At 33.0% G+C, this 20648-nt stretch overlaps 3 protein-coding genes across 3 annotated transcripts; 2 read left to right on the forward strand and 1 right to left on the reverse strand.

The window, feature by feature from the left end:
* Positions 1-6227: 6227 nt before the first annotated feature.
* On the forward strand, positions 6228-7893 carry LOC21396752 (expansin-A10). Its single transcript, XM_024169681.1, has 4 exons — positions 6228-6247; positions 6457-6598; positions 6866-7154; positions 7290-7893. Exons 2-4 carry the CDS (start codon positions 6466-6468, stop codon positions 7597-7599), a joined length of 732 nt encoding a protein of 243 aa, XP_024025449.1. The 5' UTR covers positions 6228-6247; positions 6457-6465; the 3' UTR covers positions 7600-7893.
* A 4969-nt stretch (positions 7894-12862) lies between these two features.
* LOC21396753 (pentatricopeptide repeat-containing protein At5g39680) lies at positions 12863-15090 on the forward strand. Its single transcript, XM_024169587.1, is given in 2 exon segments — positions 12863-14586; positions 14589-15090. Coding segments are annotated over 2 exon segments (2088 nt in total). The 5' UTR covers positions 12863-12888; the 3' UTR covers positions 14979-15090.
* Positions 15091-15847: 757 nt separating this feature from the next.
* Positions 15848-16986, reverse strand: LOC21396754 (probable calcium-binding protein CML45). Its single transcript, XM_010089837.2, has one exon. It carries the CDS (start codon positions 16745-16747, stop codon positions 16112-16114), a length of 636 nt encoding a protein of 211 aa, XP_010088139.2. The 5' UTR covers positions 16748-16986; the 3' UTR covers positions 15848-16111.
* Positions 16987-20648: the final 3662 nt, after the last annotated feature.

Below are 20648 nucleotides of genomic sequence, written 5' to 3' on the forward strand. Positions count from 1 at the left end.
CGAACGAAATATTGAGCCACATGCTTTTAACTATATACATACATACTTACATACATACACACACACACACACACACACATATTTGATGAATAACTAATGATATTCCCTTGATTATATTCTTTTTTTTTTTAACGCTCTTATGTATGATCATGATTCATGACCTTAAAAAAATTTTGTGGATGTGTTTTGGGAGAAGGTTTTCTTTTCTTTGTTTCTTTTTTATTTATGTGATAACTGCATTACTGCAGGATATAATCTCCGTTGCATGGATATATATATATATATATATATATTTATATTTATATTTGGCTGGAACGGTTACTGGATTTACTTGCATTCATAGAATTATATTACAGGCTTAAAGGAAATAAAAGAAGAAAAGGAAAAATGACTTTTTATTCTTTTTATTGTGGAAAGAAACTTTCTTAACCATTGCAGTATGTAACTATATTGTCATTGGCCTAGCACATAATTTTATGTTGTCCATTAGGTAGATGTCACTTATACAAGCACATGGTCCACCTTTAATCCCTAGAGAAAGAAAAGTTCCTTTCCCAACACAACCTGCTAAGTTGATTTTGAAATGTTTCCGAAACATGGTTTGTCCATGTTTGCTGGTGAAGAGACCACATCCCCCATATATCCTCAAGTTACATTTAAATCATTTACTTCAATTGAATGTATGTATTTATCCGTCAGTGGTATTATTTTTTTAAACGTGTAGTATGTAATATTAATCCGGCGGTTGTAATAAATTAGTTAATTGATAAAAAAAAAAATAATTAGTGCAATTAGATACTTATCACATCACGTCATTAAATTTTTATGTTTGATGGGTAATCACCATTAAAAACGTAACTATTAAAAACTCGTCCATATTATCTGCATTGCATCTGCTGATCATAAATATAACTAATTGAAATTTAATGGCAAATTAAAACGCGTCATTAATTGAAAAGGGACTTTGTTGTGGGATTTAATGAAGAAAGAAAATATATAGCTAGGGTTCATGACACTTAATATTGGTGGATGTCCTAACGGTGTATAAAATGACATGTAGGTGAAACGGGTGTGTATCCATAAATATGGTCGTACCATTTTGTCGACTAAAATTGAAGACAAGGAATCAGGAGTGAAGAACGAACTCTTTCGTTAATGAGTTTTCACACAACCATATGCATGTGATCATGTAATGAGAGAGGCAAGACAGTAATGAAAGAGAAGATCTTTGGAACCTCAATGATCACCATAACTGTGTACATATCTGTACTCAAGGACAATCATGGAGGATTTTGTGTTTCTCAATTATGCTAGTTATCCCACTAAGATACGTCTCCGTTTGATATATGGATTATCTACTCTAATCAATCCATATTTGGAGATATTAAAATTGAAATTTAGAGTTCTTTAAAGGATTTGAGATCTCTCTCGCTCAATTTATTTTTCAAGAGAAAATTACAGATTCTACTTCTTTAAGTACTTCACTTACTAAAAGTATCACTTTTAAAAAAACTCTATCTCTTGACCAGTTATAGTCTAAAAGGTAGAAATATATGGACTAATGTTAATGGATAGAAATAAAAATGGCTTTATTTTAAAAAGTACTTTTAAAAATTGCCCTTCTTTCAACTTTTCTCTCCTACTAAATTACCTATATAAGTCCAAAAGACCTTACATTAATTGCCATCCCTCTCTCTCAATCTCATTTAAATTAAAAAAAAAAAAAAAAAAAAAAAAAACCTTAGAGGGGTTTTGAGCCTACACCTTATAATGAAGTTAAGTATAAAATTACCGTTAAATTATATGTGCTACATGTCATCGGTTCTTACACTTTTCTCACACACCAAACAAGCTCTTACGAAATATAAATTCCGGGAGATTAAACTAATTACGCAGAAACTAGATCTTTCATTTATCAACTTTGGAATATAAATTACAGGAGATTAAACTAATTAGTTCCACACATCGGAGTCATCTTAAATGCAAAAGTAGTCTTACAATCAATATAAAAGCTCAAACAAGGTCGGTCACAGTCGGATGCACAATGCATAGTGCTTTACGTCACTATACCAAACAGTCCATGAATCACTATCACATGGCGCTTGCAACGCAGATGCATGTGCCTAACTTCATATAATGGGATTATTGGGAAATATATATATATATATATATGTACGTATATGTATATGTGTGTAACATCTGCTTCAAGCTACAGTCATTAGTATGATCAATATCAGGCTTCTGTGGCCATAGCTTTGTATTGTCGATTAAGTTAGCTAGTACGTACTTAAAAAATTACAATTAATAACGTTATCTTTTGGCAATACTGGTAACCTTTAGTTTCCCTTTTGAAGAAATTTCTTCCAGGCGGCTGTACAATCATATATTTGGAGAATCAAGCCTCTAAAAATAGCTTTTTGTGGGAATTAGAGATTCATATTTTAGCAAATTAAACTCACCTACGTGGGGATGGAATTAAGTTATGTGTATTCAAAACTTTAGCAGGAAAAAAAAAATAATGAAAAAGTTCTGTATTTAAAAAAATTACACACCTATTTTCTTGAGCCCCAACTAATTTATAAAAAAAAAAAAAAAAAAAAAAAAAAAAAAAAAAAAAAAAAAAAAAAAAAAAAAGGAAAATATAAAAGGTCACTAGAACGGAAACAACCAAGTAGTACGCTGTACGCATATATACAGTATCAATCTTGACAAAAATATCAAAATCAATATAAAAATCATACTAGAACGGAAACAACCAAGTAGTACGTTGTATGGATATATACAATATCAATCTTGACAAAAATATCAAAATCAATATAAAAATCATACTAGAATGGAAACAACCAAGTAGTACGTTGTACGCATATATACAGTATCAATCTTGGCAGAAATATCAAAATCAATATAAAAATCATATCTCACAACTTGATTAAGTGTAATATTGCATAAAAGTAACATTGCTGAGCCAATAATTCAACATTCATGAGTTCCCAACAAAAGTTTAATTCCCACAATTCTAACAGTAACAATTTTCTTTTGCAGAAGTACCAAAATCTCTCACAATATTGGTCGTGATCAGTTAATCAAGTGAATCAAGTCACTAAGGGTCCATTTAGTTCACGGATTCAAGCCGGTAATTTTGATTCTGAATTCAAATTTTGTGAGATAACCATTAGCGAAAATTTTTTTTTATTCAAAATTTTTTTATACGAGAACTGAATCAGAATAATAGGTTCAAGTCAGAATAATAGATTCAAGTCAGAATAATAAGTTTAAGTCAGTAAACCAAACGAGCCTTAAAAGGCCCACCGAATCTAGTCCAAAGATATGACCTTCTTCTTTATTATTTGTTATTCCCCTAGTTAATTTATCCATTATTCATAGACTTAATAGTTTTTCCTTATGCTACGTACTTTTTCATCTTTTGCCTAGTAGCGCATCTATGGTATCAGATTGATTTTTGGTGGAAAATAATATCGGTATAACAAACTATATGGTCAAGAATGTCACTAAACGACACATTATTGCGTCCCATATCGATCAGCTGCTACACACACACATGTATGCATTTGTGCTATTTTCTTCTCTCTTGTCAATGCAATATTTCTTCTCACATGCTTACACCAAATGCAATATCACATACGTATAATATTTGTGCAAACATACGAACCCCCAAAATAGACACATTAAATGTAAAAACAACATGATTTGACAATAATACTAACAAAAATGATTTTGACCCTTTCTTATGTTAACCATTTTTTCTTTTTAATCATCGTGGCTTTCATCATAAGGGAAAAGTGGCATTAATAGTGTACCATCTTAATATTGATGACATTCTACTACTTGGCAGAGAGACCTAGTACTTGATCGGACAGTGAAGAAAAAGATTACTACACAACATATATAGTGACAATTATTGGGCTATCTATAGCTCTAAATCATTCGATAAATAGAGCAATATAACCTTTTTGTTGCTTAGAAAAAGTAAGAAAACTTTATTTGAAAATGGTAGGGTAGTCATAATATATACTGACGGATGAAGGGAAAAACAAAAAAAAAACAAAAAAATCTTAAGATCCCGGGGCCTTTTGAAACTTGAAAGCTAATTGCATACAAAAAGCACAAACAAGAGATTACTGTTCGACCTTTTCTATCAGCTTTTTCACAAATTGTTAGTCTTTTTGGCTCATTTGATTTGGCTGGTACTATTTAAAAGGATAGAACAAGGGTATTATTAATTCTAACTTGGAAGTATTAAAAGAAACTATAACAAACTGTTATATGATATATGATCATGTATATGGGTCGAGTTTTCAATAGATAGTTACGTTTTCATGGTAATTATTTATCAAATATAAAAATTTAATGACACAATATAATAACAATTTAATCTCATTAATTATCATAAATTTTTTTGATTAATTATTCAATTCATTATAACCGTCAGACTAATATTTATAGTTAAAACAATTATACCTATTAGTAAGTATTGTGACAACCATCAATCTCTTAAGGTAAAAAAAGTCAAATATGATAAGTCGTGCAGTCTCATATCCAGTGACGAAGCTAGAAATTTTGGTCAAGGGGCTAATTAGTGATAGAGTTAGAATTTTTTTTTTCTGGAGCCACTATGAAAATTTTTATATCAATTAAAAAATATATATATTCTAATTAGTCAGCCATAACACAATTATAATTTTTTTTATACAGTGAGGACACGACTGAAATTTTATAAGAATTTTATGGTTAAATTGATAAGTTTGGTAAATTAATTATTTAATATTTAATTGATTATATTTTGTTAGGGTCCTGTATTTTTTCTATCTAAAAACATTATAATGCATAAATTATACACTTTGCCTAACTTATTATTATGTAGGCATTCTTTTTTAAAAGGGGACATGCACACTAGTGAAAAATAAAATCATACAAGAAACAAGAAAATGAGGGAAGAAAACAATAGACTTGCTTTACCAAATAATCCAAGCTATTATTAAGGAATAAAAGATCTTATTAAGAACTTAGAGACATTATTTAGTTTTGATTTAAAGTAATATTTTTCAATTTTGGGGAATGAAATAGATTTTTTAATTTTTTTTAGTGGGGCTATATAAATATTTGGTATAGATAAGTATTATAATTGTAAATATGTAAAAGTTGAGGGGGGCTAGACCTGATGTACTTTCGTCATTGCTCACATCGTTTGGAGATGGTTATAGGTGATGATTTATAAGGAATGACATCATCTCACAATGGTATAAGACCTTTGAGGGTGAAGTTTAAAAATAAAATTATGAGGGCTCAAATCCGAAGCGGTCAATATCGTATCTAAGTGAAGATGCATGTCGTTACAGATAATATCAGAACCATTACCCAGTGAGAAGTGTGGCCAACAAAAAAAATCGTTTAGTTATATATTATTGGTGTTCAAATGGGTCCTACAGAATGGCATGTTACAAAGTCCAAATATTTAGGGAGTTAACAGCAAGAGAAAAAAAAAAATTTCTAGTAGACTAGCTTGCAGTCCTGATAATAATATAACTTGGTAAATTAATTATTAAAGAAGAGGATCTTCTCGTTAAAATTCTTGAGCTACAAGCAGATCAGGAACATCATATCCATATGTGCTGTTATATCTTCAATGCCCACTCAAGACTATCACGAGTGGCATTTAATGGCCTTTTTTCATTATTTATATATCAAATGGATATGACAGCGAGGGAAATAATCATTTCGCAAATGAAAATTTTCCCCTGCAATAATAATAATAATGTATAAATTAGTCGATGCTTCCCATATTTTAATTTTAACTTAACAAATTTTCAGGAAAAATTCAACTTAACAAAGATATCTGACATATATTGTAGTAGTGTCTGTGTGATTTAAATGAAAAAAAGCTCTTATAATAATAATGAAACTTCAGGGCATAAGAAACAAATATTTATTATAATATATATATATATATATATATCTCGACTGGGAAAAAAAAGTATTGTATTAATATTCCAGCCAAAATCCACGCGGTTTCAATAATCCTAAACATAAAGCCAAAAAATTTCAACAAATAATTAATTAGTGAGCGAAATCAAGTTAGCCCTCATGCAACTTTCATGGGCCCAAGTCTAACAGATCAATAAAGGATGTCAAGAGGGTCAGTGTGGTGTGACGTTGATTGATCCTCTCTATTTATTCCTCCTCAAACCCCCTCTACCTTCTTCATTTCCTCAAACAAACTCCTTTCAAGGTTCGTTTTTTCTCCCCTCTTTAACATAATATAATTTCTCTTCCCCATTTGCCTGATCTCTTCTAGTACTACTAAATTATATGCGCAATAATTTTAGCGAGAAAAAAAATGCACTAGTATATAGTTCTTAATAATAAGCATACATATACACTGATTATATATCTGTTCAAGAGTCGCTATATATTAGTCACAATTGTCTTTCTGTGCAGAAAAGAAAAATGGCATTCTTGGGGATTTTTCTTTTGGGGTTGCTCTCAATGGCTTCATCTGTTAGAGGTTACTACTATGGCGGTGGTTGGACCAACGCTCACGCCACTTTCTATGGAGGAAGTGATGCCTCTGGGACAATGGGTATGGTTTCTTAGTGTTATATATATATATAATTATGTATACATACTGAATGTTTAAAAATCAGGTTTAGATTTCTCATTACTGCACATTATTTGATTTTAATATGGTTATGATGCAACCATTCACAAGTATAAACTGTCGGTGAGTACCGATTAAAGATGTCATTCTATCGCACTTGCGTACTATGATTAGTTTTGATAAGATAATTAACATGATGCGAAGTTGAATTAGTGAGGTAAGTAATTTATTTGGAAAATTGAACTACAGGCGGGGCTTGTGGGTACGGAAATCTGTACAGCCAGGGCTATGGGACAAACACAGCAGCACTGAGCACTGCATTGTTCAACGATGGGCTAAGCTGCGGGGCGTGTTACCAGCTCAGGTGCGTCAATGACCCTCAGTGGTGCCTCCCGGGCTCAATCATCGTCACCGCCACCAACTTCTGCCCTCCCGGAGGGTGGTGCGACCCTCCGCAGCTCCATTTTGACCTCTCCCAACCCGTCTTCCTTCGCATTGCCCAATACCGCGCCGGAATAGTCCCCGTGGCCTACAGAAGGCAAGATTTAGTAGTTACGACGTGTTATCAACTCCATGATAAATTAACTAAAAACCGTCGTGTAAAACTGTGGCATAATACATTTTATGATTAAGCATGTAAATCTACTTTTTTTACCCTTGTGGATTTTTGTAGGGTGAGATGCAGGAGAAGTGGAGGGATTAGGTTTACAATTAATGGGCATTCATACTTCAATCTAGTGCTTATAACCAACGTTGGTGGAGCTGGTGACGTGCATGCAGTGTCAATAAAAGGTTCAAGGTCTCGTTGGCAGCCAATGTCAAGGAACTGGGGACAAAACTGGCAGAGCAACTCCTACCTCAACGGCCAAAGCCTCTCGTTTATCGTCACCGCCAGCGACGGCCGCAGCGTCATTTCCTACAACGCCGCGCCCGCCGGTTGGTCCTTTGGGATGACATACACGGGAAGACAGTTTCGCTACTAGCTAGACGTTAGACAATTAGTACTCAATTATTAATCATGCAATTAATTAGATGCTACGTAAATTATATAAAAAAGGGTCATAAAAGTTTTCATAAAAAATGGTCCAAATATTGCCCTAGTGATTTGGTTTGAAGCTTTTTATCAAGGCTTAATTATTATAATATAGTTGCTGTGAAGAGTGATGTTTTTGTTTGCAGCCAAGTTTGGTACGGGTACGGGTTGCCAGGAGCTGTTATTGATTTTTATGATTAAAAAAAAAAAACTATGAATGATTAATGAATAAAGGTTTAAATCCTTTATCTGTTTAATCCGACAACATCGCATTCCATGTTCTATATGTGTGTTCGACACTATAAGAGAGAAAAATTATAGGATGATCGCCGAGTGACTTAAGATTATGCTCGTGAGCGTAATGGTATAAACCTACTTGACTATTAGACCGATCGGTCGAACAAGGAATATTATAATTAGTAGACACTGTAAAATATATATACACGATATTGGGCAGTACAATCTAGCTAGTACTCTTATGCTAGATTAATTATATATGTCAATTATATGATTGAGTAACAGTTATAACCAAATTGCATGCATGAATGAAAAGTACCGATGCAGTAGAGCAGAGTAAATAGGTAATAACTTTATGTCGCATTGAACTTTCTTGTCCGCTTGATTTTTTGATTGGAGAAGAAAACTTCTAGTGCCGATTCAAATCATTTGTACATGATTATTGACAAGTGTACTTGATGCAATATTTATTAGAAACCGTGACAATAAAAAAATAAAAAAACGTAATCCTAATTTCTAGCTACATAAATTACATATATGTAATCAAACATACATTTTATCAAGATACTGTCATACTTGCACTATTTATCAACAAAAAGTTTCAATTTTCAGCAAGATGTACAAGCTATGAAATTTTTTTCTTATTAATAAAAAAAAAAAAAAAAGATGTATAATTTTTTTTTTTTTTTTTTTTTTTTTGTAATGTATATATAGTGAAACCAGCTAGCTAGCTTGCAAAGTTTGGACATGCCCTAAACCCCCAATATCTCAGAAATAATTATACATACATGAATAAATAGAATATATATATATATATATAGACATGTCTACGTTTTATTTTTCCTCTGATCCAATGGATTTTAGGTATCGAATACCGTAATACGTACAAGTCCTAATAATCTATACTGTCTACGCAATTAATATGGCTACTTGCCGACGGAAATTCTTGCCAAAAAAAAAAAGGCTCTAGTCTTAATAGAGGACTTACATAACCAGGCCCACCAAGGGTACAGTTCAGTGTGCAAGTTTCCTTGTCCTCATGAGAAAAGATGTATTTCGTGTTATCACAGTTCCGAGAGTGAATTCCATCCCCCCCAAAAAAAAAAACAAACGAACAAACAAATAAATTTAATTATAAATAATAAACAACAAAAGAGTACTACGTTGCCTTGTCCCTTTCTCCATCCAATTAGTAGCATATTGGAACAGTACGATTTCATCATATGCTTTTTATGCAAAAGAAGGAAAAAAAAAAAAGAAAAAAAAAGGAAACGTTTTAGGCCAAACAAAAGAGAGAGGAAAAGAGAGAGAGAAGAAAAAAGGGAAAACTTCTAGCTCGTGTACAAAAGTAGAGGGAGAAAATTTATTTGGATTTTAATAGTTGAGTTATATTATTATGTTTTGAAGTCACATTTTGCAAAGCATTTCAACAGCACCGACAGAAATGGCATTAATTCGTGTCAGGCCTCGTGTGGACAAAATACTACCAGAGAGACAGATATTCTGGTCCGCTTTTGAATGACTCATATTACCGTTTTGCGCTTTTTTTTTTTTTTTTAAATCATCCGTTAAAAAACGAAAACAGAAATTCGAAACTATTGTCAGTTTAGAATTTCAAAAATAGTATGTAATTAGTAGAGAGTTACGAGTTTAGAATTTAAATTTTTTTATAGTAAAAAATTCTCATAAATAATCATATTTAATTTTTTTTATTACAGTAAAAAACTCTCACATAAAGTCACATCTCAACTTAAATTTTAAACTCGAATAAGCGAAGTGAACGGGGTCTTAGTGAACATTTGATTCACGAATTTAAAATTATAATTCAGAATTATTTTTAATTTATGTGTATTTTTATAAAAAAAATATTATAATGAGTCACGAATTATAATTTAAATCATGACACGAATTTTCATATTAAATACCTTTTAATTACTGAATTTGTTTTGTGAATTATGACTCAATTTACAATCATAGCGCAGGTCTCACTCATAGGGTAAGACCACCCTTGTATTAATTAGAGTCATGTACTTACGACCATGGGTGTACACTTTTCGTGTGAATGTAATTCAAACTCTAAAAAATAAAGATTTTTTTGGGTGCGTTAATATTACGGCCTCTTAATGGTAATAAGACTTCATTTATTTTATCGATTTGAGTTTTTAATTTTAAATTTTTACAGTTAAAAATTCTTAAAAAATATCACATCTAACTTTTTCAGTTACAGTGAAAAATTCTCAAAAAATATCACATTTTAACTCGAATTGAAAACTCGAATCTGCAAAATAAATGAGAGCTAAAACTATATGCTTTGCATTTGCCAAGAGGGGTTGCTATATTACCTGTTCTCTTAAGCCAATCTCACGAGTGCTTCTCACATTATTATGCTAATTGAATTGAGTGAATCCGACCTCGTTGATCACTGTATATATATATATATTTGAACTCGTGCTAGCAGCACTCTTGATCTTTTCTTTTATTTTTATTTTCTAGCACTCTTTGGTACTTTTGCTCAAACAACTTGGGAGAATTATGTGTTATATACCATTTAAGAAAAAAAATCATTAGCAATAGATATATATATATATATATATATGTGTGGTTCTTAACGTAGTATTTAAAAGTGAAAAACGCGATGTGACACTAAAAATTTTTATTCATTCAGAATCAATATTGTGTTTAACAACTGTCGTATCACGTTTTAGTAGGATAGAGAAAGCCCTACACTCTGCAAGATAGCCTGCATTTTGCATTGACGATCCATTTCACATCATGGAGTCGCCACCACCACATGCTAAGCATCTAGGCAAAGCTGTTATCCAACACCAGAGCTGTCCATTGCACCTTTGTCACAAAGATAGGGATACAGGGAAGCGTGGTTCCTGGACAGTTAAGCGCGTATATTGCATTGATTTTGGGCTTATAACATTGATGTGAAGATAAGGAAGAAGATATATATATATATATATATATGTATGTATATGTTGTTGGTGTGTTGATTTGAGTGACTCCGTACAGGAAGCAGTAGGTCCTATGAAGTTAATGTTAAATATTGACTCGTGAGAGAGGAAAAGAAGGCCAAACCCTGTTCCCCAATGGTGCTATACAGCTTGCTTAGCTGCAAAAGTGAAATGGAAATTTCTTGTCTTCATGGACCCTTGGTTGGGCCCATTGCTCCAGAGTGATTCGGTCAACTGGCGAAATATAACTCTGTTTATTTTACTATTTTATTTCAATTCAATTTAGTTTGAATAGTTAATACAGTTTAAACTGATAATTAGTAAGTATGTAGTTTAAATTATATTTTATGTTTGAATTAAGTTAAACAGTTAAATTTAGAGTTTAATTTTCTCTCAAGTTTAACCGTTTAAATAATTTTAAACAGTGAAAAGTGCTCATTCTCTCTGCTTTTCACACCTACTAAATAGAAATTCAAGAGACGTTTAGTTCATAGATTAGAATCATTTTTTATTTACGTGTATTTTTTGTGAGAAAAAATACTGTAGCGAACCATGAACAATGATTCGAATCAGGGTACGAATTCTCTTACTAAACGTCACAATTTTTCTGTTTAAATTAAAACTTTAACTACAATCAAAACGTCAATTCAAACTATAATTTAAATCATACAGTTTAAATTTTTCTGTTTAAATTAAAAAGTTTAAACTAATAAAATTTTAATTAGCAAACCAAACGAGTACATAATCTTAGAAAGCTAATAATCCAATATATCATTATTATTATTATTTAAAAAGTTGAGCTTGTTTATCCATAAAAATAAGTTCAGTAAATTAAACTAAAAGTGGTATTGACTCTGGTTTACACGATAATATCTTATCTAGTGTGGAATGTGGATTTTGTTTTGGTGTCGCAAACTTGAGATTTTGATTTGACAGCACATACAGGCCCATGCTAGGTATGGGGCCTACTGTAGCCGATAATTTACGGAGAGATGTATAAGTGTAAAATTTTACCTTTTTATTTTTTATTAATATTCTTTTAGTTTAATAATTATATTAGTAAAAACATATTAATTAAAAAATGGTAAAATTTAAGAAGACGTTTGGTTTATGGATTAGAATCGTGAGATTAAAATAATTTTTGATTTACGTGTATTTTTTATGAGAGAAAACACTATAGCGAACTATAAACCATAATTCAAATCAAGATACGAATCCCCAACCAAACAACCCCTAAGTCTCATACATCAATAATTCTCTCATAATCCAATGCTAGAAATTCACATGTTTGTGTTTTTGTTGTGCCTAGTCTTCGGCTTGGAGTTCATGTTTGGTCGACTATAAATGAACATCGTATTGTACGTTAACATACTATTAAAATCTTTAGTACATTGTGTTAGTATTTTAAAAATTTTACTGTATTTAAACTCTATTATTTAAATTTTACTATATATGTACAGAGTCCTAGAATATGTATCAGATCCAAGGTCAGGACGAATGTTTTGAGTCAGGGTCAGGACTTGGGCCTGTGTTGGATTAATCAGACCTGGGCCTGGATCGGGCCTTGTTGAGTCCGAACTTTTATTTATTCTCTGGATAAATATTTTTTATTAATGTAATTATTTAACTAAAAATGTTATGAATTAAAAATAAATGGTAAAAATTTTAACACATGTACTTTTAAAAAGTACTTATCAAGATTACCTTTTAAATTAAAAAAAATTTTTAAGAATGCCAACATTATTTTATCTAAAACAAAACTAACATTTGGTTCATGGATTCATAACTATTTTCATTTTACGTGTGTTTTTTATGAGAGAAAATACTGTAACAAGTCACGAACCATGATTCGAATCATGGCATAAATCCCTCTTCTAAACATCCCATAAGAATTCATCCAACGTTGACATACAAAGGTTGAATTTACAGCTAGGTTGGTTTTTTATGTTTTTATTTTTTTTATTTTTTAAATAACCTATCTGAGTTAGGACTCATTCTACACATGGGCAAGTGATAGTAAGACTTTTAAGAGCATTCCACCAATGCCTATTTCAAGAGCTCCCAAGGACAAACTCTTCTCTCTTGTGGAAGACCCAGTTAGGCTTTTGAAATTAGCAGCTGACAATAAAAACCTGAAAGTTGGGAAACAAATCCATGCCCATGTCGTAGTTACAGATAAAGTCTCCAGTCATAGCAATTTGGTCCAAACAAATTCCCTTATAAATCTCTACGAGAAATGTGGTCGACTTTCGGTTGCTCGCCAACTGTTTGATAGTATGCGCCTGAGAAATGTCGTTTCTTGGAGCTCCTTGATGGCCGGGTATTTGCATGAAGGGCTTGCCTTGGAAGTTCTTGGCTTGTTCAAGAGTATGGTTTCGGCGGACTATAATCGTCCGAATGAGTTTGTGTTGACCACTGTTCTTTCGTCATGTTCTGATAGTGTGAGAGTTGAGGAGGGCAAGCAGTGTCATGGCTATGTGTTGAAGTCTGGATTGGTGTTTCATCAGCATGTGAAGAATGCCCTTGTTCACATGTATTTGAGGTGTTCGGATGTGAAAGGCGCTATGCGGGTTTTTAGTACAGTTCCGGGTTATGATGTTTTCTCTTATAATTCTGTATTAGATGGGCTATTAGAAGAAGGGCATCTAAAGGAAGCAACAGAAGTTTTAAGGTTGATTATGAGGGAGGATGTGGTGTGGGATAGTGTTACTTATGTTACCGTTTTTGGCCTTAGTTCTAGTCTTAGAATTTTGAGATTAGGTTTGCAAGTTCACTGCCGGATGTTGAAGACCGACATTGAGTCTGATGCCTTTGTTAACAGTGCGATCATGGATATGTATGGGAAATGTGGAAAGCTTGTAAATGCGGTGAATATTTTTGAGCACTTGCGAAATCGTACTGTTGTCTCCTGGACGACAATCATGGCTGCCTATTTCCAAAACGGGTACTTTGAGGAAGCATTCAACCTTTTCGTGAAAATGAAACTTGAAGATGTTAGTCCAAATGAGTATACTTTTGCTGTGTTGTTGAACTCGAGCGCTTCTTTGTCCGCGCTGAGACGTGGAGCGCTGTTACATGCCTGTGCCGATAAGTCGGGTTTCAAGGATCATGTCATTGTTGGAAATGCACTGATCAATATGTATGCCAAGAGTGGCAACATTGAAGCAGCAAATGAAGTGTTCTCAGACATACAATATCGAAACGCCGTGACATGGAATGTGATGATCTCGGGGTATTCCCATCATGGGCTTGGAAAGAAAGCTCTACATGTGTTCCAAGACATGCTGACTGCTGGAGATCATCCTAACTACATAACTTTTGTAGCCGTTCTCTCTGCTTGTGCCCATCTGGGTCTTGTCCAACAAGGGTTCGATTATCTGAATCGAGTAATGAAACAATTTGGAATTGAACCTGGAGTGGAGCACTATACATGCATTGTTGGGCTTTTGAGCAGGGCTGGACTGCTTGATGAAGCCAAGAACTACATGAGCTCTGTATCGGTCAAGTGGGACGTTATTGCCTGGCGCACTTTACTCGATGCTTGTTTTCTGCATCGAAATTATGGTTTAGGCAAGCGAGTTGCCGAAATTGTTGTGCAGATGGACCCTAATGATGTGGGAACATATCTACTTTTGTCGAATATGTATGCTAAAGCGAGGAGATGGGACGGAGTTGTGAAGATTCGAAAACTTATGAGGGAAAGGAACATCGAGAAGGAGCCTGGAGTGAGCTGGGCTGGGTGGAGATAAAAGACACTGCCCATGTCTTTGTTTCAGAGGATAACTCCCACCCCGAGTCTAGACAAATTTACAAGAAAGTAGCGGAGCTGTTGGCCAAGATTAAACTATTGGGGTATGTACCAGATATTACTGCGGTATTGCATGATGTAGAGGATGAGCAGAAAGAAGATTTTCTCAGTTATCACAGTGAAAAGTTGGCCATAGCATATGGCCTAATGAAAACGCCTTCTGAAGCGCCCATCCGTGTTATTAAGAACCTTAGGATGTGTGATGACTGCCATACTGCAGTGAAACTGATTTCGAAACTCACTAATAGAGTAATTATTGTTAGAGATGCGAATCGTTTCCACCACTTCAAAGATGGGCACTGTTCTTGTGCAGATTACTGGTGATAATTTGAATTTTTAAGTTATAGCAGCAAAATTGCACATCATAGAGTTAGCCTTCATGTCAGAGTCACCAAGACTCTTGACTATCATGCAGTCTTTCTACAGTTTTTGAGTTTCTTACAACCCAACTGCATTTTCTTGTGGGTTAGAAAGATTGTCAAGTTTTTTGTCTTTCAGATTGTGGAACTATGGCACAGGGTTTACTTGAGTCACCACGGCGAGACTAGAGCTGAAGTTTTAGAAAACAAGTGCCCTGCTGGATTGCCCTTTTAAGCAGGCCAAAATTTCTTGATTCCAGCAGCTTGGACATGCGCGTTTAGAAATCGTTTCAAAATTATTTTGTTTTTTGTATAAAAATGAAAATGAAAACGTTTTCAATCTCAGATAGAAATCATTTTTAAAAATGTATTTGGTAGTTTTATCAAGAGATTATTTTCAATATAAAAAAACTCCTTAATGTCTTTCTCTCTCTCTCTCTCTCATCGAGAGAGGAGAAAACAAAAATGAAAAATGAAAAACGACTAAAAATCGTTTTTCATTTTCCCCCATTTTACACTAAACCAAAAAATCGTTTTCATTTTCGTTTTTTGTCTTTAATTGTGCCAAATGCCGTTTTAGAATCATTTTCATTTTTTTCTCGGAAAACATGAAAAATAAAAACAATAATAATTCCAAACATGGCAATTAGCTTCTTTTGCAGATTTTACTTTTAGTCCTATCAAAATTCTCCGAGTTTGTGAGAATTGCAAATTTTTTATTTTCCCTCTTTTGGTATTAATGATAAAGACCATAGCTAAGCGAAAAACTGTATAATCTTATTCGTTAATTAGTGTCAAAAGAAAAATAGGGATATTACTTGCTTTTGTATAGTAAATTCTTTGTTGCAATACATTATTTTGTATTTCTTGACCATGCTATTTTATTTTTATGCTGAAAAGTGAAACAGGCTCATCTGCGTTCTTAATGCCCTATATACAAAAGGTATGTTCCATGTGGAACCTTTTTAGGCAGTTACTGGAAAAGAATGAACAATTTCTGCAAGAATTATTGCAACAAACATCTCATAGTTTCAAATATAATATTTTTACTAGATATTGGGGAAAAAAAACAAAAAACAGAGTAAAAAAAGAATAAATTCAGCAAAAAGTGGTCTCCATAAATTTCACAAATTCATTGAAATCTATCTTTCCATCTCTGTTTATGTCAAAGTTCCTGATCATCTTCTTGCAGTCTTCAAGCTCTGATCCTTCCTTCAAGCCCAATATGCACAAAACTCCCTGCAACTCCTTTGCATCAATGAAACCGTCTCTATTCTTATCAAACACATCAAAAGCTTCCTTGACCTCCTCCAAACTCGGCTCACTCTCGTCAAACAGCGATGAAAGCTCATCGGAACCGAAAGACTCGCGCAGTTCCTCGCTATCCCGGCTGCAAAAAATTCCAAACTTCCCCATCACCATCTCCACATCTTCTCTTCTCATCCTCCCATCTTCATGATCATCACCATCTCTCTTGTTGACATGAGAAACTGCCTTGTGGATCAACTCGGTATCCAAGCCTTTCTTAACCCGAATATTCGAGTTGGCATAAACCAAGTCGGACTGGACATAAGACTTGAAGAAGCTTGGGAAAAACTTTTCTATGATGTGAACCAAGCTTGGAAATATCATGAAAAATAGTTGTAACAAAAGCAGCAATATTGCGATAAGTGGCGTGCTATTATCTGATTGAGTCTTCTCCATAGAAATAAAGTTGTACATGTTATTGAACATGGCTGTTTCTTTATACCTGTATCAAAACAAAAGTACTACCTGAGAAGTGGGAACTAAACACAATTCCTCTAGTGCCTGAAGCGTTTAAGGAAATAAAAAGTGTTTTTGGTTAGTAGTTGTAATAGAGGAAGGCTTACATTGATTGCTTGTGAGGAAAATGAAGAGGAGGGAAATGGGTTTTATAGACCAAAATATTTGGTCACATAATTGAAGTTTGCAGACATCAAATTTGGTCAGCCTTGAAGACTGGGGAAAAGGAAAGGAAGTTAAGGGAAGGTGCTTGTGTGTTGCCCAACAACGGGTCGTGAAGGAAGGTGGTAGAGAAAAAATAATAACAATAAAAAAAAAGGAGGATGAAAATATGGGTATTTTTTCAAATATTTTGTGGCTGCTTTTCCTTGTCTTATACTCTTGTCCATTTTGGATTTATAGTTTTTGAAAAATAAAATAAAATAAAATAAGAGGAAGAAATGGTCACCGCCAAAACAATATAAGGGAAATTTCTAGTTTTTTCAGGAAAAAGATTATATAATATATTTGAGGGCCTGCTTTTTCTTTAGATTTATGTTGGATTTTCCAGGAATATGCATGTTTTCCGATTTGACCACTTGAGCTATTTTAAAGAAAATATCATAATCAATTAAAAGAAAATATCATAATCCACATAGTGGGCGGCCCACTATTGCCCTGACTTTCCACGAACCTTATTTTTCATGCACTTGAAGTTTCCATGAAAGTGGGATTGTTGATTTTTTTTTTTTTTTTTTGAGTAAGTGGGATTGTTGATTTGTCTACTTGATTTATTATATTTTCATTTGTTTTCCTTTTGAGGTGGTCTATTTAAACAACCTTTTGATCCAGTGAAGGAACAACACCAAATATGTGAAAGTCAATTGGGGTCACCTTATGAGAAAATTCTTAGCAAATTGTGATTTGAGTCCAAAGGACATTGGGCTTTCTTTTTCGACTCTCTGATTTTTGTAGTTCCACTTCCACACACGTTTTTTCTAATTTTCTAACGTCTGAGAAGGGAAGGTCAAAGTTAACTTTTTTTTAACTAACTTTTTTTTTAAGTAACTATGATTATCAAGTTTTTTTTTTTTTTTTTTTTTTTTGTGAGAAGGAAATTCTTATCCAAATTACACTCTTCAACATTCATATGATAATAGTATATAAACCTCAGTTGATGCTAATTTTTATAACAACGCAGCCAAAAACAAATTGACCTTTAAAAATAAATAAATAAATACTTAAAGCAGTGAATACTGAATAGCCAATAGAATCACCTGGTGATGAGGAGCTCTTATTAGATTAAACTTCACACTGGTGGGTCCCTGCTAAAAGTACTCCTTAACTAAGAGAGAAAGAGAGTAGTCAAGAGTGATATTGATGATAAACATGTATAATTCTTGTAAACTCTACTTTCGATTTGGCCAAAGAATTAGGAAAGTTTAATTTGTTTCGTAATTCTCACATGGAAAGAACTCGTAAAAGAGTAGAATTACAATTTACAGCTCAACTATGACTCCTTTCAGTGCCTTCCTCTTCCAATTAGGCTTCCAATTGGCCAAAGCATCACATGAATTTTTTTTTTTAAGCAATCTTGAGAAATACCTCTTAAAGATGCATAAATCTTAATTTTTACTTCTTATTTTTTATTAATATTATTTTTAGTTAAATAACTATATTAATAAAAAGGTACAAATCAATAGTAAAAATCCAACTTACGTATTTAAGTAACAAAAGTGTATTGAATTGATTAGCAAAAAACAAAAAACAAAAAAGGAGAATGGAGCAAATAACAAAATTGATGAATCAGTACAAAATGAGCAATTTTAATAAATATCCCTTAAAATTATATAGGTCAAAATTTTTACTATTTACTCTTGATTCATAATTTTTATAGTCAAATAATTATACTAATAAAAAAATAAAATATAAAAATATAAACTCATACACTTAAATAAATTTTTTATTTTTTCAAAGTGCGTGTGGTGTATTGATGAATCAGTTTGGGCTTATTGGCCCTTCAACAAAAGAGATAAGCCTCACAAGATTTTTACAATTACCTCTCAAAATGGATCACTAAACAATTATTAACCCTCAAATGTTAATCTTTTTTTTTCTATTCCTTTAGACTAAGACTAATAAAAGACCTAATATATAGATTACTAAAATACCCTCAAAAGTATTTACAAGATGTTGGCTCTTTTCGATCGCCAACTAGCAGCGGAGCTCTGGCTGCCGGCGACGAAACTCCGACAGTCGTCCTGGGTGTCTTCGACAGCCGGTAGCGAGGTCTCTGGTGACTAGAGGCAGAACTCCAGTAGTCGTCCAGCGTGTCTCTGGCGGCTCACCGACCATAGTCTGCCAGACTATGACCCATAGTCTGATAGGTTATGTCTGTCATGCTATGACTCATAGTCAGTCAGGTTACGACTCATGCCAAGCTATGACCCAGTCTTATAGGTTACACCTGTCGGCGGGCTTCCAATAGCCGGCACTGGACATAATTTGTCAGATTATGATCCATAGTCTGTCAAACTATGATTCATAATATGATCTATAATCTGTCAAACTATTAAGTGCCTTTAGGACAACACTGCATCAGTATTTCATTAATATGAAGAATTCCATTTTGGTCTGGTTGCGCCAAACATACTGGTGTTTGTTTTTGTTTAACCATTAGTGTAAGCATCATAAATACACACACAGAAAAAGACAATGTCCCATGACTTACAAATCAAAGACTTGATCGGCAAGAGTTCATTAATAGAATTTATGATTCCCTTGATGTTACCTTTAGCACTATATGAACAATCTCTTTTCCATTCGCTAGAAAAACGGAAATTCTATCAAGATCTCTTTTCAGTCTCTTAAATGCATAGTGCTAATAGTCTAGAAGATGATTCAAAAAAGAAAGAAAGAAAGGAAAAAATACGTAGTAGTAATAGATCTTAACATCAAGGGCTTTCTCTCTCATTAACATCAACACATATGGTACTCCGAAAAGGGCTTTCTCATATATTAACATCAACACTTATATTACTAATAGTCCGAGCATGCAAATTCACTTACAGATGATTCAAAAAAGAAAGAAACAAAGAAACGAAAAAACCGATGCACGAAAATTGAAGAATAACATAAACTAAGAAACAAAATTTTTTAAAAAATGGCAAATCAAACTAGACTTAGTTTGAATATGAAAAAAGATTTGACAAACCTGTAAATCTCAACTGAAACAAAAAGTATTATCTCGTATCAGACGGAGAATCATTAGACCAGTTCATAACAAATAGAAAATCACTAAACATGATATTTTTCACAAAGCTCTATCCGACGAAGAAAAGTGCACAAATAAAAAACTGTGCATTTGAATGTTACTAATAAGTCATATCTATGGATTTGAATGTTAACAAGAGCACAAACAAATATCAAAAAACAGATCATCAACACCAACTTTTTGTATTTACACATAAATGTCATTTAGAAACTACAACAAATTACCAAAAAAAAAAAAAACACTAAAAACAACAAAACTCAAATATCAATAGTGAAAACGATATTACCCATTTGGTAGAGGTTCAGGCTCTCAGGTATGCAAATTTTCCGACGATGTAGCTTCTTGCTGATAGAAAATTATTTATATTTATATATATATATATATATATATATACAATCTAAATGTTGATGGCCCGGGAACACTTATTACAACCAAAATCAATTGTACAACCAACCCTTTGCAGGTTGTGCAGCAGTTTGGAATTCCTCATCTGTTTGATCTTCCCATTAGACCAACTGTAACTCCCATCCCATGACAGGTTTCTTACCGGTTACTCACATTCATGTCATGAGAAATCTCTTTAATAATTCCTTTACATTGTTTTTGGGCTCGTTAATT

The sequence above is a fragment of the Morus notabilis genome, unplaced genomic scaffold (genome assembly GCF_000414095.1).
Source record: "Morus notabilis unplaced genomic scaffold, ASM41409v2 Scaffold897, whole genome shotgun sequence".
NCBI classification, from domain to species: Eukaryota; Viridiplantae; Streptophyta; class Magnoliopsida; order Rosales; family Moraceae; genus Morus; species Morus notabilis.

Bases quoted from the DNA above. Each gene is read 5' to 3' on its own strand.
- LOC21396754 (XM_010089837.2), bottom strand. From the start codon at position 16,747: ATGTTCAATAACATGTACAACTTTATTTCTATGGAGAAGACTCAATCA.
- LOC21396752 (XM_024169681.1), top strand. From the start codon at position 6,466: ATGGCATTCTTGGGGATTTTTCTTTTGGGGTTGCTCTCAATGGCTTCA. The intron at 6,599-6,865 runs GTATGGTTTCTT...ATTGAACTACAG, and splicing joins TGATGCCTCTGGGACAATGG to GCGGGGCTTGTGGGTACGGA. The intron at 7,155-7,289 runs GCAAGATTTAGT...GGATTTTTGTAG, and splicing joins GTCCCCGTGGCCTACAGAAG to GGTGAGATGCAGGAGAAGTG.